The 23,998-nt window shown below is 43.7% G+C and overlaps 1 protein-coding gene across 3 annotated transcripts in view; it reads right to left on the minus strand.

Annotated features, from left to right (window-relative positions):
- Positions 1-23,998, minus strand: part of BEND5 (BEN domain containing 5) — a 981,719-nt gene that overhangs the window by 23,469 nt on the left and 934,252 nt on the right. Inside the window, exons 1-3 of one of the 3 annotated variants that reach the window (XM_075935946.2) lie at positions 21,645-22,080; positions 6,924-7,057; positions 4,759-5,134 (exon numbers count right to left, since the gene is read on the minus strand). In XM_075935946.2, coding sequence (XP_075792061.1) covers positions 4,759-5,134; positions 6,924-7,057; positions 21,645-21,861 — 727 coding nt within the window. In that variant the 5' untranslated portion in view covers positions 21,862-22,080. Of the gene's footprint in view, positions 1-4,758; positions 5,135-6,923; positions 7,058-21,644; positions 22,123-23,998 lie in introns of those variants that run through there. The other 2 variants (XM_075935947.2, XM_089780410.1) reach the window with 2 other exon arrangements.

Raw genomic sequence — 23,998 nt, forward strand, 5'->3', positions numbered from 1 at the left:
AGATCGGGAGGAGAAGCAGGGGGGAGTAGGACTGACCCGGGCACATGAAGACCCTGCAGACCCTGGCAGACAAGTGAGTCTGGCTGGGGATTTCATTTTGCCCCCTCCCCCGCAAATACCCTCCCTCGAGTAGTTGCAACTGTCTGGCAGTAGACACACTCAGACAGCATGAGCACATCTACAGCCAGGCAGGCAAGGACTAATACACCTAATTATAATAAAACGTACCTAATTAGAAAATACCAGGCATTTTATATGTCTGGTAATTTCTCAATTTCTTTCCCGGACAAAACCTTCAAATACTGGACTGTCCGGTACAAAACCGGACACCTGGCAACCCTGCCCTTCCTTGCACCCTCCCTCCTAGCCAGATACCCTACCCCCAATCTGCTCCTGCTCCCGCCTCCTAAAGTGCTCATGTGGCGCCAGGTCCCCCAAGCCCTGGCCCAGGCTGGGTGGAGTATGCAGCCAGGTGAAACACTGAAAATTTATTCATTTTTCATTCTTTTTTTTTTATGCACATTTATATTTTTGGGCTGAAAAAGACAGTACTGAAAAAAATGGGTTCCAACTAAAGTAAAAAGTTTGGGAAACCCTGATCTAGCCAGCTTTCTATCCATCTTACAGTCCATTTATCCAATCCATAGTCCCTTAACTTGCTGGCGAGAATATTGTGGGTGACTGTATCAAAAGCTTTGCTAACACTGGCACTGGGTGCTTTGGGAGGACCAGAAACAATGTATTTGAATATTCATAATTTGTTTATTGAATATGCAAATATGCAAATGAATGTTACCGGTCCTCCAAAAGCTCGTGAATGGATTTACTGGTCCCTGTGTCAAAAAGTTTGGGAACACCTGATCTATGCGATTGTATGGGGTAATGGGGCAGAATGTAATATGCAAACTACAGAGTCAAATATTCCACAAAGGGTAGGAATCCAAGTACTTTCTAATATTTAAGGGATTCCTCACCCCTACATTAACAACAGTGGAAATTTCACAATTAATATGCACATGTGACAGGGATGGAGCGCAAAATTAAAAAGTGCAAACCTTCATTTTTTAAAGGGCCCCAAAATTCCAGTGTACAACAAACTTTTTGGCTATGCATAGGAGTTCAAAGGAGGGGGAAAGAAGCAAAAATCCTTTGAAAAGTTATAATACAGTAGCACCTTTGCACGCTCTACACACTGCTGCTTCTTATAGCTTTCTCCATGGAGGCCAGGTGGGTAGATGGGGGCAATGGGAGCAGCAGATCTGATCAGGCAGAGAGGTTACACTGAGGGGAATTCTGTGCCACTGTGCACAATGCAGAATTCATGTCACCCTCACAATTTTTTTTCCAGTGCAGCAAACACATTCTGCACTGCAGTTATTGCCTTTCACTCACTTGGGGCTGCTGTGGCACCAAAACAGAGGTCAGCTGGCTCACTGGACATAGCAATCAACAGCAAAGAAGGAGGATGAGAGATTGTGTTCCTCATAGCACCTTCCCCACAGGGCCAGGGGAGGATCCATGGGAATGCTGGTGGGGTCACACAGACTGGGAATCAGAAGAGCTACTGGGGGGAGGGGAAAGAGATGGGAACAGGAACTGAATGGTAGTGGGGATGCAGGGATACATGGAGATGGAGAGCAGATGTGCATGACTCAATGGAAAAGGCTAGGTATCAGCCAGGGTATGCATTGGGGAAAATCCCACTCCCTAGCAATTCCTTTCTCCTGCCCCAAAAAAATCTTGTTCCATACTTCTCCCTCCAGATTCACTCCCAGACTACTTCCCAGCAATTACTTCTCTCTTCCTCAGCTCCCCCATCACACCCCTGACTTTCCAAAACCTTTCCACCCCTGAGAGGTGCTTGAAATACATTTTATGTTGTAGTTTACAAGATTTATTACTTAAAATTCTATATTAATATACCATGTAAGGAATCTGCTTGTCAAAACACATTTCCTCAATCGTTGTCTGTATTGTTACAGACACATTTGCGCAGAAAGATACCTTGAAATAAAATCACCAGAATAATGAACCTGGCATGATTATATTGTGTTATTTTGACAAATAAAATATGCAGCATTTTAAAATATTGTACACAGAATTGTTAATATTTTGGTGCAGAATTCCATCAGGAGCCAGAGATGGAAACTCTTCGGGGTGAAGCACTAGCCAGATCAATGGGAAACATTGTCTGTTTCTGCAAAGCTGACCGTCGGGCTTGGACTGCATGGCAAAATAAGTACATGACATTTATCTTCAGCAAAATCATTCCCAATGATGAACAGACAACAAACCAGGTATTGGAAAAAGGTGCCACTAGTTTCATTAGATGTATCACTTAGATCTGAAAAGGTTTAAGAAAAAAAATCTCCTGAACACATTTCTTGAATGTTGGTAATATTAATGATTTTTAAAATGGTGCTAGAAATTGAAATCCACTATCTGGAGCCTAGGTTCCCAAACTGGGGGCGGGTGCCTCCCGGGGGGGGGGGGGTGAAGAAATTCAAGGGGGGTGCAAGGCAACCCCACCCCCCCATTAATCTCCCCCTGCCCCCCAAGAAAGAGCCCAGTCCATGCAGCTTGAGCTGGCAGGTGGGGGGGGGGGCAGACTTCAAAATGGCCGCCTTAAAAGGGCAATGCCAGCTCTGCTCTTAAAAGGGCAACCCCCCCCTTTTTTTTTTTGCTCAACAAGTTTTGCTATTTTTTGGGGTGGGGGTGGTTAGGGTTTCTCAAAAATAAAAAAGGGGGTGTGATGCTGAAAAGTTTGGGAATCACTGATCTAGAGAATATATTTGGTATGTATAGAATCATTTAGGGTTTTTTTCCGCATCAGCCCATGCATGAAAGGATGCATCAAATCCCCATGACTAAGTTCCCACTAAGCTGCTGCGCCACTGCCTGTTAAGCTCTCCGTAGGGGCTCAGGGCTGCTGCGGGGAGAGGCGTGCCGTGGCCAGGGGAGAGGCACCTCTCCTCTAGCACAGAGCTGCTGATGCCTGGGGAGAGCACCTCTCCACCAGCATGGAGCCTCCCCCAGCGCCCACACCCCCAGCCAGCACACACACCCTTACCTCGACCCTCTGATGCGCCCTGAGATTCCTCCCGCATCCAGAACCTCTCATCCCCAGCCCAGAACCCTCCTCCCCACACACCCTAAACCTCTGCCACAGCCCTGAGCTCCCTCCTATGCTCTGAACCCCCTCAGCCCCACTAGTGCCACACATCATCCATGTGTGGAATGAATTTTCTTATGTGGCACCAGTACAAACATGATGTTTCACACAATACCTTCCTATTGGTGCATATAACATTTTTTATGTTTGTGTGCAAAAATGAATTAAGAAAAAACTACCCTACTGGTAGGAATTATCCCTAGGAATGAAAGGCTAGTCCATAGCCTGGGTTAATTCCTATTTTGGCTTTATAACAGACTGCCAATAAAATCATGGTTAGCAGATCTTCCTGTTAATATCTGAACTAACACAATTCACAAACGTGTATCTTTTCATACAAGAAGAATTTCAGAGAACTCACTGGAATCTACAACTACCCCCATTATGTCTCTTACAACTGTGTGGAAAACCTTGCTTATTTAGCTTTACATTCTTTTTACTTATTTACTCTGAGTATTCACAATACTAAATCCATCTTCTTCAAAGTGTATTTCAAGCACACTTTGATGTGTACAAAACTACAAATATGCAAGTTTTCACAGCCAACATCGTGCATGGACAAATCTCAGATTGGTACACAAACCTCATAAACTTACGCAAATCAAGCAGGTGGCCCTCTACTCAAATGATATGAGAAAATCAGCTACCACATGCCCGAAACCACATGGAAAGCAGCATGCAAAAGCTTGGGTGTCCAACTTAGAACTGAAAATTTCAGCGGCCAGAACTTGACAATGGACACTTTTGACTATTGGGCCCTGAATTTTATTTATAAATACAAACAAATATTATTTTTAAAAGCGTAATGAAATATTAAAGTTTTTCTCATCCCTAGTGACACAGACTATTACTCTGTACTCATTCCAATATGTTAGTTATCACGGAACAACAACAAAATGTGCCATAGACTCAAGTTATTTGGAATCTAAATCCAAAACTGAATAAAACCTGCATTTAATAATCAACAATCTTTACAGCAGATCACTATGGTTATTAAAAAATACACTTAAGTTCGTGAAAAGCCATAATTTCTCAAATACTTTGGTTGTTTAAATCAAACACCCAAAAGGTTCAAGAACACATTATAACCCAATGACCTACAAAAAGTTTTTAGAAGACAAAAGTGTGCTACTTATTCATAACAAAAAACCTTAAATAAAAAAACCAACAAACCACAAACAGCAGAAATTAGTAAGACCTTACTATCTGTCCTACACTTACTGTGCATTTAATGGAATTTTTTTAAAATGTACCTTAGTAAAAGGAAAGACAGGTACATTCCAAAGATAAAACTTTACTACAACTTTCAGCTTGGGGTTAATGTTCAGTCCTTAAAAAAAAGTACTTTAACATGGAAACTCTGAGTCAGACTTACCAGCACAAAGAGCTCTACTATCATTAAAGAAAGATCCAGAGGCACACAGTGTACAAACTCAATATGCACAGCACAACTGAAGTGGAAAAAGCTCTTTAACAGGCAAAGTTCTGTCTGTTCCCTGTCCCTAAACCTGGACAAAGTGTCAATTTCTATTTTGAAAGATATTGCAAACCTGTTAAAACTAGTCCCAAATATATCCAACACTTACCACTGCCTAATCTCAGAAGCAGCACATCCTGAAGTCTCCTGTTCAAGTCTCTGAGCTCTTTCATTTCTGACACTAATGCCCCATATTCCTTTAGCTTTTTTGCCTGTTGCACAAGCTGTCTCCGAGTTCTCTCAAGTTCTTGCTGAATATGTCTCATTTCTTCTTGTTGCTGTTGGTAATTCCTCAGCAATTCTTCATAAAGAACCCGAGGAACCACAGCATCGTCCATGTTGTTAATGCCTTCCGAAGTCTCCATAAAGGTTTCCTCAGGGCTGGAATTACTACTGAGACTCATCCCATTTTGCTTTTCTAGACGAGCAACAACTGCTTCAATGCTTTTGTGTGTACCTTCACTTTGTTTCCTTCCGTCTTGTCTCTGTGTGTCACAATAATACATAACATTAGCAGAGCAGGAACACAACACTCAACAGGAACTAAAACTCCAGCATTTGCACAATTAAGACTGTTTGACACACACACAAAAAAGTGGAAAAAAAAATGAAACACGGTCTGCCTTGCAAAAGAAAAAAAAAAGTTTATCTGAAAACATGTTTGTCAACAGTCTCACCATAACTGAACTCTGTGTGTAAGAACAGCTAAGTGTATATGCAAACATTAGGACATGCTGGAGGCCTTTCTTGGTTGCATTTGCCCAAAGTGGGAGTGCAAGTGGAACGTACTTTGGGGAGACCTTTTCTATTTATAAAAAATGGATCTGGGCTTCCTTTTGAAAGTCTGGCCCTTCACGTTTAGAATACACACACTTTATATATTTTTTTTCTGATTATATTTAATAGAGAAAAGGTTTCAATTAAGTATTTTGTATGTTATCCAACACTGTTGGGTATTTAAAAAACAAACTGAAGTATTGTCTATACATTTCTTCACCAGTATAAATAAGAGCAGTTTTAAGGCATTAAAACAGGGGTTGACAGAAGCACACCATTTGAAGGTATTTTATGAACTGAGGTCTTGTCCTTTCAAAGATCTTCCAGACAAACTTTCACTGACTTTTACCACCCCTGTGCATGCACGCACACACAACTTCCTCGTGAAAATAAAGGAGTTATGCTTTTCAAAAGCACTGGGAAGGGAATTAGAATAATAAATTAAAGAGAATATACAATTTAGTCCCATCCCCTCAATCAAGAAATTCCCTATATATTAGTACTGCATTGCAGACGTTTCATTTTCAGTGAACTTCTAAGTGGCAATTTACTTGTGCTCTTTCACGTAACAACCCAAACCATATACAATAAATGCATACTATTTTGTAAAGAGTCTGGGTGACAGCATTACCATTTATCAGTAAAGGCAAAAGGCACCCCTTTTTTTTCAACTGGCCAAATATAGGAAGAGTAGTTCAAATTTAAGTAACTGACAGGAAAACAAACCTAGCTTATGAGTTAAAGACAAGAAACTGATGCTATCAATTCCCATAACTTGTCCATGAGTAACATGGCAGACAATGAGATTATTCAATGTTATGCCTGTACCATGCATGATCTAAAAAATACTATCCCCCATAAATAAATGTACTAGCATGATTCCTGCAGCTAGATAACACGCGAAGCCACAAAGCAAGATCTCCCCCCGAGTAGACAGACTTTTAAATGAGAAATTACTTGAAAATAAAATAAAAAGGCACTGTTTTTGATATGTGGACCTGAGGGAACCATTGGCCTCTATATCAGAGGGATTCAGTTTTGTTAGTTTTTCTTCCAACCCAAACCTTTATTCAGGACTTTCATAGCACACTGTTCTATTTGAGACAAGCTCAGTACAAAAGGTTAAAAAATGCCACCCAAGAACAGCTGCTTAACAGCGATATAACTGGAGCAACCTTTAAAGTGCTCTGGGCCAAAGTGAAACAACATTGTTTCAAAAGTCTCTAACAGAAATTAAGTTATGCAGACTTGTACAAATAATGCTCAACTGCATGATCTGGATTTCTGAAAAGCCGATCTGTAAAGCAATTCAGAATTCTCATCCACAGCCGCTGTCCGCCAACTTGACCCAATTACATCAATACAGTATTTTAAAGGGATGGAAAGGCAGCCTGGAATTCTTCAACTATGACATGTGTGCATATGCCCCAAGCACTTCCACACAAACACAAAACACCGCCCCTCAAAAAAAAAAAAAAAAAAAAAAAACTTCAATACCTTACTGTGTCTAAGCTCCACATCTTCTTCCCCATAATCTGTAACCTCCCCAGCTTCTTCTATGTGATTGAGAGAGAGTTTGGGGATTTTAATTTTCTTCTGGATCACACTGTTTTCAAGGTCAGTTTTGTCTTCTAAAATGTATATTAAAAATAAAAATGTTGTTATGTTAATCAAAGTCTTCTTACTTCCCAATAGTGCATGATTTAGGCAAGACCAGTTAAAAAAAATTCCCATGCTTTACTCCCCTCAGTATTCAGTGGATCAAATTAATCCACTGTATAACTCCTCTGACACAATGGTGCTATACCTTAGCCATAATTTGGTGTAACTTGGTTATATACATGATTATGTATACTGAAAAAATTATTTTTAAAATGGCAAGTGTATGTGATAGTGATCAAATGCATTAATGAATAGCCATTAGTACTAAAATAAGAGTTAGAAAGATTTGATGCTGTAAATAATTCAACTCCCTAAGAACTACTTACATTTTTTAAATTACATTGATCACAATATCATATATCATTCATAAACTGCTATTGAGAGTTCATCTTGCTTAGGTCTAAAGTAAGTGTGAGTTTGGTAGTTTAACTGTAGGCCCTATTCCGCATTTGCCAATGGTACAAATCCAGCACATCGTCTGGCACATAACTGGCAGATTCTGCAATGCTCAGGAGAAGACCACAGCTGGAAAAACAGCAGGGCCAATTTGAGTGGCACTTGCAGAGAGCTATGTGCAGAGCCTGGCAGTAGTCACTGTATACCACTTCTATTTCTAGTTTATAGTACTAATCCCTTGATGTCAAAGCAGTGTTTCTCAACCAGCGGATTGCATGGTAGGTCTCAGCTGTGTACTGGATTCCTGACTGCACAGCGCGGAGGGGTCCAGGATGACCCGCCACCGAAGCCAAAAGGGTTGGAGCTGCTAGCTATTCCCAAGAGTCCAGGGCAGCTGCATGGTGGGAGTCCAGGATCAGGACTGCAGACCAGCCCTATGTGATGGAGTCTGGGGCTGCCATCTGGCCCCATGGGGTTGGTGTTTGTGCTAGGAATATGAAAGGTTAACCAGTGGGAGCTGAAGCAGTTCCCTGTCTGCCCCTGTCCAAGATGACCTGTGACAAAGTGGGGATTGTATTCACTCTGTTCACCTTGTTATGTTGCATGTGATTTCTACTGTCCTGTTGTAACCCTGTGTGTGTGCCTTAGTTTCCCTGGGCACCGCACCAATACCAGGGACGGGGGAGAGGTGTTACCACGTGACACATTTTGCCAGGAAGCCAGACAAAGGCTGGAGGAGAGACTGGTAGCAGGGCTGGGGAGGGCTTCTGAGTGGGTGAGTTAGTCTCGGTGGCTTGAGGTGTGGAGATGGGGGTGAGGACCCTTGGCTCTGAGCCCCCTCCTTCCCAAATGGACTGTACTGACTGCTTCTGGTTTCTGTGCTGACAAGTCTATTCTATACTGTATCCCTGGCTGAGAGTGACATCCAACTGTGGATGGGGATGCAGGACCCGGTGATGGGGCTCTGAAGGACCACAGGCAGAGGCTGCTCTGGCCAACTGGAGAAGCCCATGACTGTGGCAGGGTGGCCACTCCAGCCCAGCTATGGTGGGGGTGGAGGGATACCAATTGCCAATGTGGATACCAGTTAAACAATTAAATGGGATTCTACATCCCTAGTTAGTGCTGTTTGCTGACCTGACGAGTTCTAGAGTCCAAGGCAGCCGTTCAACGGAAGTACGGGGTCAGGGTAGTCAGCAGGTGTCACAAATTCTGGGAGCCTGGGTAGCTAGCCAGTTCTAATCCAGTGAAGCTGCATGGAAGTAGGGAGGGGCTGGAGCAGCTGCCCTGCCTCATGGGGTCTGGGTTCAGGGTTTGTTTCTGGGCTAATGTTGCCTTGCCTTGCCATCAACCAGTTAACACTTTATGGCCTACATCTGCTGCCCACATGTGTAGTAAGTTGAGAACTGCTGTGTTAGATAAACAAAACCCAGACAATAAAAATGTATTTATTCCTGAGACCCAGAGATTAGCCTATATAAACAGAGTGATTTTACTGTTAAACATTTTTTTCAATTTTGAAGTATTCTACCCAAGATCCTAAAATATGTATGTTACATAGTTATTCTTTGGGACAAACTACAGCCAAATCCTAGCTTGTCAAAAAGTGCTTTAGGAATTTTAAAAATTATTGCAAAACAAATAAAGTCTATTGGTCCTCAACATAAAGTCAGTTACGGAAAGGAAATACATTCAGATTCTTAAATCGTGTATTATACTTGTACATTGGAAGACTATGAATAAGAAAGCATTTTGAGCCCTATTATCCACCTGCAAAGCATGATCCATTAAATGTCCCATGAATATTTTTGAAAGTGCCAATGTGGATACCATTTGTGTGTCCTTAATTACATAGACTTTCACTTTTTCAAAATTAGCAGATCCCCACAGGATCCCCAAATTGTTAGTGCTGACAGTGCAGAAAAGGGGAACAAAGGTAAATCACAGTTTAATGAGGAGCAAGGCATTCATTAGAAACAGACAAATGCAATTTATTTTGCTGCAAATAGAAATGGATTTCTTGTAAGCAAATGGTGATACTACAGCCCAAGGCTATGTAAAGAAGATTCAACAACCAAGAGAACCTGAAATGAAATTCAGATGGTAGCAACAGATACCAAGACAGATGCAAGAAAAAGGGAAGAAGCAGCGCAAAAAAAATTGTAGGCCTTATTTACATCTCTCTCCATTGCCCAGTATATTTGAATGCCTATAACATTTTAAATGAAAGACTAACTGATAGGTTTGGAAAAATCATGTCCGAAAACTGTACAGAAGTAAAAGTAAAGTGGTCTATCCATCTTGTCAGAGAGTAGAAAGTTGGATAGACTTGTATAAGATTGAAGAAAAAGAGAGTTTCGAGTGGTAAGAAGAGAGGTGGAGGAGTACCGATTATCTCCTTGCAAGCAATTATCAAAAATTAAAATCAAAACAATTGTGAATCCAGTGTTGGTGAAAGATATTAGATTGAAAACTCTTGTGCAAAGTGTTATTTTTGTGTACTATAGGTATTGCATTAACAAACTGCAGAGCAAGTTCTTCTACAGTGCCTAGCAAATACATTTCAAACTAACCTGGAAGAGAGCCCTTTTCTGGAGCTGGAAAATAGAAAGCAGTCTTCACAGACCAATCAGATTCTTGGTCCAGGAACAAGACTAATGCAACCCATTCACTTCACCTAGGTTATGAAAGACATCTGATGTAATTTTCAGGTCACTACCAATCTGAGCCACATGTGACCTGGAGACACGGAGGTAAAATCTCCACTATGTTTCCACAAACAGTTTTTCACTGTCAATACGGTTCCTTTCAAATTCTGCAATTTGGTTTTCTACCTTTTGATTTTGGGGCCTGTCTTGTGAAAATTACTAGAGACTAGTCAGGTATGTTGAAGAAAATAACTCGCATTCTCCTACACCAAACTTTTGGAAATTATGGGAAGAAACAATGGAAGTATAATTTAAAGCAACAGTTAGGACATTTTAATTTATTCAGCTAGCCATAATTTATCTTATGCTCCACTAACTTGGCAGCTGCAGAACATATAATACCGTCTTACGGTTTGTAACTGGTAACAAAATAGGAATTTTACATCGATATGCCCCAGTCACATGTGGATCAGACTGGTAGTGATTAGAAAGTTATATATGATGACTTTAATAACCTATTAGGGATGTGAACCACTAGTCGGATAGTCAACACACAAGTCGACTAGTTGTTTCCTCCCCTCTTGCTGCCTGTATCAAGAAAGGGGTGCTTCAAAGCAGCAGTGCCTCATGGAGCTGGGGTGCTGCCGCTTTGAAATACCACACGCAGTCCAGAGCCAGCTGGGGAGTCCCCAGGGGTGTTGCTACACTTCAAAGCCGGAGGCATCCTTATCGACTAATTGAATGGTCGATCCAAATTGCATCAACTATTCAATTAGCCGATTATTCAAAATGTAACATCCCTATAACCTATGTAAAGTGAATTAATACAATTTATCCAGTGTTTTAGATATGAATTGGCTTTTCATTTATTAAACAAACATGTTTATTCCACACTTTCTTTCTTACTTTTCTGTGGCCTCTGAAACAAAAAGCCTCATGTTCAAATTTGGGATAATGCAGAAATATTGGTTCCAGGCCCTGGGCAATGTAGGAAAGGGGTTTGACTTTGGGCCCCCTAAAGGGATGGGGCCTCAGGCAGCAGGTGCAAGGCAAAAGGGCAGTCAGTCCTCAGTTGCAGCCTGGTTCACATGGCGTAAGGCTCTAACAGCAATTTAAAGGGCTCAAAGCCCTTCAAATCTCCAGACTTTGGGCAAGTGTGCACCCCCCCATTTCACTGTCAGAGGCCCAGACTGCCTCTCATGGTGTGCATACATGTCTTTGAAACAGTTCTCTTTTAGGGTATGTCTAAACTACATCCCTCTTTCGAAAGAGGGGTGTAAATTAGGCAGATTGAAAGTGCAAATGCAGCGGGGATTTAAATATCCCACGCTTCTAGACTCGGTTCTTTAGGAAAAAAAAAAAAAAACCTTTTTCAAAAGATCCTGTACTCCTAAGGGTTTTTTTCCCCTGAAAGAACTGTGTCTAGATGGCACTTTCACTGTTGAAAAACCCTTTTTCGAAAAAGCGCTCAGACGCCATTATGCAAATGAAGCACAGGATATTTAAATCCCTGCTTCATTTGCACTTTCAATCTGCCTAATTTACTTTCAAAAGAGGAATGTAGTTTAGACATACCCTAAGACTCTAGTTTCACTACTCCTTTTGTTTGTTTGGATTCTATTCAGGTTCCTAAGACCTCAGTTCAATGCCAGCCTATGTCACCAAGGGTATGTCTACACTACCACCCTAGTTCGAACTAGGGTGGTAATGTAGGCAACCGGAGTTGCAAATGAAGCCCGGGATTTGAATTTCCCGAGCTTCATTTGCATAAAGCCGGGCGCTGCCATTTTTAAATGTCCGCTAGTGCGGACTCCGTGCCGCGCGGCTACACGCGACACGGAGTCCGCACTAGCGGACATTTAAAAATGGCGGCGCCCGGCTTTATGCAAATGAAGCCCGGGACATTCAAATCCCGGGCTTCATTTGCAACTCCGGTTGCCTACATTACCACTCTAGTTCGAACTAGGGCGGTAGTGTAGACATACCCCAAGGTATCTGCATTTGGCAGTGTTCTGCAAACTCAGATGGTGAGAGGGGAGGAAACAGATGCAGACTACTGTGTTGTGCTAGGTTAACAGGGACAGGTGCAGAAGAGGAATCTGGTATAGAAGAGAATTTATTTTGCTTTTTCCCCAAGAAAAAGTACAATATGAACCAAAGTCGATGGACAAATATACATTCAATGGCCCAAGTCTAGCAAAAAGAATTAACAGCCCTGGGACAGTTATGGCTGGAAGATTTTCTTTGTAATTACAATGTGGCTCACATGCCCAAAATTTGTCCTCAATCATTTAAACTCTATGCTATATGTGAATAATTGCTCTGCTGCCTTTGGTGTTTATTGTTATACACTTGAAATTCTGTAATCCAGGTGTCTCTCATACAGAAACACCTATGGTTCTGACGCTGGTAGGGAAAGGAGGAAGCAACTCTGCCTGCTTCTACTCCCTCTGCCCATCAGCTGGGAGAATGGCAGTACAGGCAGTCCCCGGGTTACATGGATCCGACTTACATCAGATCCCTACTTACAAACGGGGTGAGACAACCCCGCACTAGCTGCTTCCCCCCAGCAGACCAGGGAGACGCAAAGCCAGCGCCCCTCCCAGCAGACCAGGGAGACGTGGAGCGGCTTTTCTCAGCAGACACCTCAGCTTGAGAATAAAGGACTGAGGGAATTGAGATGTGGGAGAATAAAACTGAGCTCTGGAGAAATGCTTGGCTAGAGTTTCCCCTATAATATGTACCAGTTCCGACTTACATACAAATTCAACTTAAGAACAAACCTACAGTCCCTATCTTGTACGTAACCCGGGGACTGCCTGTACAGCAAAGTGCTGGTCTGAAGGCTTTTTCCCCGCTGCTCCCATAGAGGTATGGGGGCAGTGCTTGGGAGCTATATATACCCCCTGGGAGCAGGATGCCAGGTAAGCTCCCCACCTCCATCCCTCTCACTCCCAGACCCCACACCTCTATTCCCCTCATGCACCCACCCTCTGTGCCTCCACCCCAGCACGCTCCTGGACCCTTTCTCCCAAAACCTGCACCCATCCACCTTCCCTCCCTCTCTCCCAGACACTGCATTCCCCACCTCCCACACCCTTTATTATGGTCAACACCCATGATCTGGAAAATTCCATAATCAAACACAGCATATTTCCCAAGGCTGCCAGATTAAAGAGTTTCAAGTGTATTTTCAATTAGTTATTTATATTAAAACACCTACAGAATAAACCCTTCACCAATATGGACACATACACACTCTGGAGGAGAATCACCACTAACTGGGCAGGTGTAGCAGAGTGGACTGGCTCAGGGTGGGCCACAAGCCTCCACAGTACTGTAGGCTTTGGCCTTGTAAAAAAATGGTATTCTTGGCAAGTACTTCTCTGAGGGAGCAGGCGATAGTCACATGACCAGCCAAGTATATAAAGGAAACCTGTGACCTAATAGACCCACACTCAAAACACTAGAAATGCTGTGGTAGTTACTCCATGAGGAGAGGAGACCTGGAGAGTGGCTTTCTGACAAGGAAGGTGGGAAAGCTTAAATACAAAAGGAGTATGAAGGAGACCAAGCAAGAGCAGTGCTTGAAGTATTCCTGGGAAAACGTTTTGGATTGTCATCTGGCTGGCCAGCCATGGCACTGTAGTCCCAGGACTGGTGATACACAGTATAGGGGGGACATGGTTATGAGGGAGCAAGCACTATTATTTAACTTACTGAAGAGCATGCCTATGCTTTACAATACAAATAGACTACGCAATCCCTTCCCCAGCCACACACACACCTTTGCAAACGTATTTCAGACATGACAAAAAGGTGAATCATAGTCTAGGCATGTCAATTAGTTAACTAGACAATTAACCAACACACACAGGCTTACTGGTTAATCTAGTAAACTATTCACATTCCTCCCCACCTTGGGAGAGGGGGAAAGCAGGAGCTGGTGCTGGGGAAGCCAGTTCCCCCCAGCACCATCTCCGGGGTTCTGCTTGCCCGTCCGCCCTCCCTCCCCCCACACCTCTCCCACCCCTGCTTCCTCTATCCGAGGCAGGGACTGTTGTCACCAAGCAGCCCCTGCTCACAGTGGCCAGGGCTGGCCACAGGCAGTAGTCCCCTGTCCATGGCCAGCCCAGGGCTGGCCACCACAAACAGAGACAACTCCAGCACCAGCCCCTAGCCGCCGCAGACAGGGGCTGCTGGACTCAGCGAAATCTGGGACCAAGCAGTCCCAGCCAGTGCTGATCGCTGAGTCTCTGCATTTTAATGTAGTAAGAGCCCAGAGGTCTTATTACACTGAAAATGCAGAGCCGCAGCATGGGTCTCGAAAGAGCCTGCACAAATCACAACTGTTCATTCCTGGCTGGAGCCGGTTCCTGGAGCTACAGCAGCACTTATCAACTAATCGTACAGTCGATACAAACTGTATCAACTATACGATTAGCCAGATAATTACATTTTAACATCCTTAGAATGGACTACAGAAACTGAGTCTCTTCCTTCTCTAATTTGTGGGTCTGAAATCCTACATCAAGGTTGGATCACATTTATTAACTTTAACAATAAAAAAAAGCTGACAGATTTTGGGGTCTGACCCTGTTTCCACTAACCACCAAAATTCTCCAATTCAGTGAATAGGAGTAGGTCTCAAGAATCAATCTTATGTTTGAATGCACAAGTTTTGATTAGTGAATCATGACTTTGGTATTTCATGATTTGACCTGGATAATGATCTACAGCAGAAACTAGGGATATAAAATCCCATTTAATTGGTTAACTGGTTAAACATAATGTTTAACTGATTAAAGGGAGGGTGGGGAGGCTGGCGCTCACCCATCCTTCTGTGGACAAGGGCTGTTTGGGCTGCACTTGTCTGAGCTGTGGGGTTGGGACGCGCCCAACATGGACAGAGACTGCTCCGGTCGGCCAATTGGAGCAGCAACTACCTGCGGGTCTTTACAGCAACAGTTAGCATTAAAATGAAAATTCCTCTTTAAAAAGTGCATTTTAAAACCACACACAATAAGAACTACTAGGTTGCAAAAGCACTCAATAACAGACTTTGCTATGGTTTGGCTGCTTGCCTGCCTGGGGCTCTAATGACCACAAAAGGCCACAAAGTAATGGAAATGCTACATTTCAGCCACACCACAAGGCCAGGATCTAGAGACCCACCTTAAAGGGAGTCTCCCCAGTCACCTACTCATCACAGAGACCCTCAAGGCAAGAGGAGTGGACTTCATCTGTACGCAGATTTACATACAGTGGGAACCCATTTGGAAAAGCAGTAGCAGTGTTGATTCATATTACATTAACATTTTAAAAGAAAATAATTTAGACACTATTTTTTCTTAAATACTTCAGTGGCAGGAAGGCAACATTCTGGAGAAGTGCCTTTAAACAAGAGCGAAGTGTTTTTCAGTTGGCTTAGGATAACAAAAACATCTTCAAACTCCCAGTGCATCAGTTAACTGGTTAAATGGACAAGAGCAGCCCCTGTCTATGAGGGACCCCCTGGGCTGCTGGAACAGTCCCTCCCCCGACCTACAGCAGGAGGGGAGCTGCTCCAGGCCCCACTGGTTTTCAGTTAACTGGAACTGGTAAGCATTACCAGTTTAGGGTGATGCTTACTGGTTAATCAGGTAAAGAATTAACCTTTCACCTCCCTACTTCAAACTTCTGTTTCTTTCTTTCTTTTATGTTCCTATAAAATTGGTAGATGCTTTTAATTGTTAAATGTTGTAATTAATTACAGTCCATCTCATTAAACCCTCACAATAAATAATTTTAATATAAATTTTAATACAATATTTCAAGCACAACTGTGTATGGTATGAGAGAGACTTAATTACCGTTCAGTGTTACTGAAAGTGACCTAAACTACTGTTTATAAAAAATTAACTTTTAAAAGTTAATATTGGGGCAGGGCTAGAGAAAACCGACTTTGATGCCAAATTCTAATCTGTGTTCAAATCAGAGTGTGTGGCCAAGAGATACCTACACCAATGAAAGTGTGACAATGAATTCTATACAAGCCTGTGGGTTACACGGAAAGGTTTACAAAAAAAATGTATGCACCAATCTTCACAATTCCTGAATATTGCACAAAAAAGAAATGCACTAAGTAGCAACAATCATAACAATGAAATAGGAGTTACAAGTCAACTTTGTATGCACCACTTTCCTGACCAACAATCTACATTATAAGTGCATCTCAGCATCTAGTCTTACATATTTTCAATCTCTGTACTCCTTGTTCAAATATCTTCCTTCCGGTTAGCTACTCCCCTCAGAATTCCTCACCTGTATGTCCAAAACAAACAAGCCTTTCTCAATTTCTCAGCCCCTGTCCACTCTGCCCCCACTCAGAACTCCAAGTGTCATTTAATTAAGAACACAGTTATTCTCAGGGCTGTCATGCTGTGAAAACATGAATGGAAGTTTTCAATGTCCTTGAAACGAAGCAAAACATTTCATCATGAGAGTTAAAGGAGGCCTTAAAAGTCATCTACAATGAGTTAAACTTGACAGGTATCTTAGTAGGGGGCAGAGCCTAAGACATCCTCAATGGGCAAGGACAAGAGTGAAGAAACAAATTCGGATGAGTACAGAGCTATTTATTGCAGCCACGGAAAGCATATTTCCAACTAGAAGATATTTTCTTTAAATCTGATAGACCGTAGCCTGAGGTAATAAACAGTGAGATCTCTGTGTTTCTAAACAGTTTTTCTTTTAGGCCAGTATATGGTCACCATTTCATAAGCAGGAAGGACCCTCCATTTAATTATCAAAGGACCAATGAATTGTTTGGTACAGGATGTATGTAACCAATGGCAGAATTAGTCTATAAATATTCTGGATGTATATGAAGACACTATGCACTACAGGTGGTTATTTCAGGGGGGAAAAAGGATGAAAGGAGTAATTCTGAGAAAGAGATCAAAAAGAAAAGTCTAGTATAGGAATATAAGCATAAGTTTATTGGATAGTTGAGTAGTGACTCGACTAGTTGCTTCCCCTCCTCCCCCCATTGCTGCCTCTGGCAGCGAGACAGGGAGCAGGAGCTAGTGCTAGGGGAGCTGGCTTAAAAGCCAGCTAGTTCTTCATATATTTAAAAGGCTGAAGCACAGTGGGGGACCAGGCGCAAGCCGGGATAGCTAATTCTTGGCTCGCGCCTGGTCCCCTTCCCCCCGCCACTGCAATTCAGCATAAGGTCTCTTAATACATTTAAAAGGCAGAGCTGCAGTGGAGTTAGCTCTCAGGGCCGGGAGCTAATTCTACTTTCCCCTGCTAATTCTAATTCCAGTTTCCCCTGCTAATCGACTAATTGACTAGTCAATGGAAATTCCATTGACTAGTTGATTAAAGGCAATTTAACATCCTTAGTCTAATAGTGGATCATTATATGAAGAAGCACCAACACTTTATAAAAAAATGAAGTACAAGATGTCACTGTTACCTAAAATTCTTGCAATTTCAATTAGAATTAGATACACTATTAGAATCCCATTACAAAGTGTGAGGCAGTGTTCCTATATGCTGTTGAATGGCAACCACTTTTCATTCTAATGGTGAATGAAACAATTCTTCTAGTTTAACAGTTGCCTGTTAACTTCAAGGGCAGGTCTACACTTACCAGGAGACTGATGCTATGGCGATAGATCCCCTACAGATCAATTTAGCGGGTAACCTGCTAAATCAACTGCTGATTGTGCTCTCATTGACTATGGTTCCCCACTGGAGCAAGAAGAAAAAGGGGAGTCAAAAGGCGAGTTTATCCTGTCGACCCCCCTCTAGTGGAGACCCTGCTGCAATTCAATCTAAGATACATCAACTCCGGCTATGCTATTCATACAGAATGAGTTGTGTACCTTAGGTTGACATTGCCCCCTAGTGCAGACCTGCCCTAAATCTTGATATTGTCATAACTACTGCTATAGGCTGCTTTCCAATGCTCAGTTTTCTGTAAATTCAGTCTCTGGGTCTGAAACACTATCTTCGGCCTCCAGCCATATATAACTTTTTTAAAAAAGTTTAAGGAAAATCTTTTTAGCTGTTTAATTACTGAAGTGTTTAAAAGATGACTTAGTGTTTCTCTGTCCCCATCCACATAAAAGCTATAACAACGGCGATCCTTTTGAGCATGCTCACAACATTTTCTTTTTGTTGTTGTTTTTTTTCCAGCAGGGCCAATTTTCACATAACATTTTTGTCAGCTGTATCCTGTGTGTGGCAATAGTACTGACCCTTCTAGTACACTGTGACCCAGCATGGCCTCATAGGTCTAAAGACTGTTGCTGGAATACTTAAGAAGGGAGATTATAAACATAGGATTGAAATGGTGTGGGTTTTGGACCTGAACATATAGTCACTCCTATGCGGAGTCGCATGGAAGTCGCAAGCCACTTATTAAGATGCCTAAATAAGGAGTTGGGAACAAGGTTTGAAAACGATGCCCAAAGCTTTATTAGTAACTCTGGAAAGGAAAAACGTGTTTCAACTCAAAAAAAATCAAATGTGTGTCGTTCTTAATGCGCACACACATTGACAATTTATTTTCTCCACCTACCATTAATTTTTTATTTTTAAGAGGCAAGGAAACAAATGCCAAGTTTCTCAGAACATCATTGATTCACCATTGCACAGATAGGGCTTGATGGTGAAAGCACATATAAACAGGTATGATTTTATTCACTTGAATAATCCTGTTAATTCCATGTATGCAAATTAGCACTACTAAAATTGTGTAGAATATTCTCTGTACATGCTCAGAAGTGAGCACACACTTAAAAAAAACCTATTTTTAAAATTTAATATGTGAACAATAGCCCTGATTCTACACACTGATCTAGATGGGAGGATCTTTGCATCCATGCAAAACCCCAAGTAAGCCCTTGGTGCTCTGTATGGTGCAGGCCCAGCTGCTTGGCTCTGACTAAAGGATTAAGGCCTACATATATTTGGTATATATTTTATATGTATATATATGCCTGTCAAGATGACACTTAAGTTTACATACAACACTAGTTAAACTAATAGAGAGCTCTGGAAATCTAAGCAGTGATTGGGGGATTCTAGATAAATATGAATTATTATTACTGATTTGTAAATGAGTAACAACTCCAATATTCTATTTGCGTGCTATGAGACTTCAGTCCTGAAACTATATGCCAACAAAAACATTTTAGAGACTATTTCCTAACTCTACAATTTGCCATAAAGTAGCTGATTTTCATGCTAACTTGCTGATAATACTATCTGTGCCAAAGCTGATTTAGTAGCTACAAATCCAAATTCTGCTATTTCCAAGATTTCTAAGTACAAGCTCAATTCCTCTCCTCAGCTACTAAAAGCTACTTGGAATAATAAAACAAGCATTTATACTAGAAAGAGAGATCAGAAGAAGACAGTTTCAAGAATAAAATAATCATTCTCTTCCTGTAGTGTGTAACTGTTTCAGTTGCAGAAAGACTTTTTACAGAAAAATTCAGAGTTCATGATATCTTCCATGCACATAACGTAGCACTTAATATCTGATTCTTCTCTCATATAGTTAATGAGTACACCAATACTTCCTGTTCACAGGATAAATAAATATATAACAGAAACCCTCATACTTCAGAACATAAGCCAACAAAAACTACTATGAAAAAACTTGCTCTCCTCCACAATGAAGCTTCTTACACCTTTCTCTGAAGAGTCTGTAGCTAGTCACAATTAAGAAGATCTATCCTGTAAAAGATGGACCACTTCCCTGACTGGAATTGGCAGTTCCTGGATTCTAGTGAAACTGTTTTTGAACATTGTCAACGCAATGACTTCAGTATAGTTACTTCTGATTTATACTTGTTTGAGAGGGGATCTAGGCTCTACCTTCTCAAAACTCGACATAAATGCTGAAATGGTATGAGTTATCATTTTCATTTTATAGCTGGGAAAACTGGCACATAGGTTAAATGACTTGCCTAAGTTCTTGTAAGGGTGATCACTTTTGTATGGCAGCACTCTGTCAAACAGAACTTGTCCAATGACTAAATTCCTGTATAATATCTGTTTAAACGAACATTGTTATGATTGTTTTGTTTCTGATTGATACTTGGCAAAGATTCATAAACTTTTTAAAAAATATTTACTAAATAAAGTACTTTAAAAATGACTTGCCTAAGTGTCAAAATCAGGATTAGAACTCAGGATGATCTTGCTCCTATTTCAACACTCATTCCACTAGACACACTGTCATGTTCACTGGACTCATTAAAGGCAGACTGCAAAACTCTAGAGTCCTTTAAAAATAAATTTGCTTCATAATATACAACTTGGCAGGCTCGCGAAGACACTGACATAGTGATGTGAATATTTTAAATAAATCATCTCACATTTAAATGCAAATAAGCTTGAGGCAGCAAATACCAAGTTATACATGGCCTTGATCCCTCACTCTCCTGCACCCTGTGAAGTTGTTTACACCAAAACAGAGTGGATGTAAAACGTTACCATTCTAGTAGAACAGTACACCCACTTGTTAGGTGTAAATGACGCCCAGGTGCAGAGTAAGAGAAACAGGCACTGTGTGTATATGCAGGGAGGAGTCCTGTGGCACCTTATAGACTAACTGAAGTGTAGGAGCATAAGCTTTCGTAGGCAAAGACCCACTTCGTCAGATGCTCCTACACTTCAGTTAGTCTATAAGGTGCCACAGGACTCCTCGCGGCTTTTGCAGATTCAGACTAGCACGACTACCCCTGTGATACTTGTGTGTATATGGAAGCCTAACCGTTTTGTAACAGAACAGAGGGGAGTTTCTTATTTCATTCTTGTCAGGGGCAGTGTTTTAATTTTCATATGTTACATGCTAGTTGATTTAAAAAAAAAAAAAAAAGTTCCGGATGTGCTAGGCTACAAAGTTGCCAAGCGGCGACTTCACAGCACAGAAGGTCAAGCGCACGGCAGGGAAGCCGCCTGGCCGGAGGAGATACAAATCCACAGGAGCGATACAAATGCAGTGGGGGCGGCCGCTGCAGGACAGGGGCGACCCCGCCAGCACCGCGGGGCCGGGCCAGCGGCAAACCCTCCGGTGACGAATTTTCCCTCGCCAAGAAACGACATTGCGCGGGAGGAGGAGGAGGAGGAGGAGGTGGGACTCCCTTCGGCCCCGCGCCGCAGGCAGAGGGGGATGCGCCTACCTGCCCGCCCATCCCCTCCCCTCGCCTGCGGGGGAGAGCGAGAGGAGCAAGGGGCAGCGTTGGGAAGAGGGGGCGCCCCCCCCCACTCCCAGGTGCGCTGCACCCGCCACCTCAGCGCCCGGCGGCGGGGAGCGCCCCCCCCCCCCACACCGACCCCGCTCCCTCCACCCCACACCAGCCCCCTCCGCGCTGAGGAGCATGGGGGGGGGGGGCTACTTCTGCTCCCCCCCCCCCCCGTGGGAGCATTTTCTTTTTAACTGGTCCGGCCTTCCACACCCCCCCCCCTCCCCTCACGGAGCGCGGCGGCCCCTCCCCCCGCCCGGCCTCACCTGCCAGCGCCAGGATCTGGGCCTTGTGCAGCAGCAGGCGGTCGCCCCACTCGCCGGGGCTCTCGTCCTCGTCCTCCGCCTCGCGCGGGCTGCGATACACCGTGTAGACCTTCTGGTTGTCGAAGTCCAGGCGGGACGTGGGGCTGAAGTCCCGCACGCACGAGACGGGCAGCGCATAGCAGACGTTGTCCTCCAGGAACCGCACAAAGGCGTACATGGCGCGCGGGGCGGCCGGGGGGGAGGGGGCGAAAGGGGGGGGGGAGGCAGCGGCGGCGGCGCCGGGCCCCTCGCTGCCTGCTCTGTTATTGTTCCTGGAAGCGGCGCCTCGGCGCTCGGCTGAGCGCGCCTTGGGCGCGGGGTCCGGGCTCCGGGCAGACCGGAGCAATCCAACGCCGAGCGGAGGCGCGCGGCGCGGCGCGAGCCCGGCCCCCTCCCCCCTTCCCCGGGCGCTGCCAGCCTCGCGGCGGGCCAGGGGAGCCCCGGGCTCGGGGGAGTGCCCGTCCACGCGCCAGCGCAGCCAGGCACGCGCCGCGTGGCTCCCGCTGCTGGCCCGTCGCTCCCCCGCCTGCGCACCTGTCCCCGACCCACAGAAGAGCTGGGGGGTGGGGGGTCTCCCAAAAGCTTGTCTCCCGCGCCAATAGCAGGGGGGGCATGACGATGGAACCTGCCCCAGCTGGGCTCTGAGACTGTCAGGGACCGTGTGTGTTACACTGGGATGGGGTGGGTTCCCCCTCCCCCGAGCGCCTGATGCCATCAACTTTTGCTAGTCTTTGGGTGCCCAAGAACGACTTGATTGTAAAGTTGCATAAACGGCTTCCCCCTCGTTGTCTGCCTTTGCACTGGCTGCCTTCGCGTGCCAGCTGCTTTTCTCTGGGTGGCGGCCCCATGGACATTAAGAGAGAGCTGCTGTAAAACAAACCCAAGGAAATGTTTCCCGTCAACCTGTGAAACTCCTTGCCAGAGGATGTTGTGAAGACCAGGGCTTTTAACGGGGTTCAGAAAAGAGCAAGTTAAATTCATGGAGGATAGGTCCATCAATGACGTATTAGGATGGGTAGGAATGGTGTCCCCAGCCTCTGTTTGGTAGAGATTGGAAATGGATGGTGAGAGAGGGATCACTTGGGGTACATCTAGACTACAGGCTTTTGTCGACAAATACTGGTGACAAAGCTTCTGTCGACAAAGAGCGTCTAGACTACATCCAGTTCTGTCGACAAAGCAAGCCGCTTTGTCGACATGAGAGTGTAGATGCCAAGGACAGTGTAGGTGCAATAACGCCTTCTGTCGACAGAACTCGGTCGACAAAAGGCGTTATTGTAGCAAGAGGTTTACAGCCATCGACAAAACTGCTGAGTTCTGTCGACAGAACTCAGCGGCAGTGTAGACGAAGGTATAGTTTGTCAACAAAAGTGGACTTTTGTTGACAAAACCCTGTAGTCTAGACACACTGTTGGTTATTACCTGTTCTGTTCACTCCCTCTGGGGCATCTGGCATTGACCACTATCAGGAAAGAGGGATACTGGGCTAGATGGACCTTTGGTCTGACCCAGTATGACCATTCTTATAATCTCAAAGCTAAGCATAATTATCTCTACGTGGAATCCGGGACAGTTAGACTGTTTGAATATCAAGCCTTTAAACCTAGGATCTAACTTAAGGAATTTACTTATGTTATATACCTTCCCTTTTGCAAGTCATCTAGCCCAGGGAAATGGGCCAGTGGGAGAGGGTTTTTTCTTCCATCTCCTGGAAGAATGGGGCCTTGCTGAGTACAGCTGAAAAACATCCTGCTGCCTTGGGTCAAAATGATTTGACTGTGTACCTATGCAGAGCATGAACTAAGAGCATTGGCTCCTTCCCACAGCAGCAAGCAGTGGAGATACATTTACCAGAATTCCTAAAAGCCAAATAGGTAGAACATATCCTTCCATGATCCCATGGCAAACCTACTTATACTATTCAGTAAAGTCTTTTTACTCAGCTCCAAATTCTGTTAAAGAACATAAGAACGGCCATACTGAATCAGACCATTCCTACCCATTCTCCAAAAGATGGAGACCCCTTCCTATCCTACAGCATAGCCCACTAGTTATGAGTAGAAAAACCTATTACCCTTGCTGACTGCTTATCCATGGTGAAATGAGCTACTCACAAGAAACAAAGGAGAGAGCTACGATCCTCCAAGGAGAACAACAAGATGTAGAGGGATTTTGTGGGTCAAAGGGCTGAAAGACTCTCTGGAGTCTACCAAAGGTTTGGAAAACATCTGAGTGTCTGGATTCTTCTCCAAGGTGAACCATGAATTTCTTGAAGTTCACAGCCATGTGCATGCGTTTTGTTTACACACACTCTC

The sequence above is a fragment of the Pelodiscus sinensis genome, chromosome 9 (assembly GCF_052426305.1).
Source record: "Pelodiscus sinensis isolate ZL-2025 chromosome 9, ASM5242630v1, whole genome shotgun sequence".
Lineage (NCBI taxonomy): Eukaryota > Metazoa > Chordata > Testudines > Trionychidae > Pelodiscus > Pelodiscus sinensis.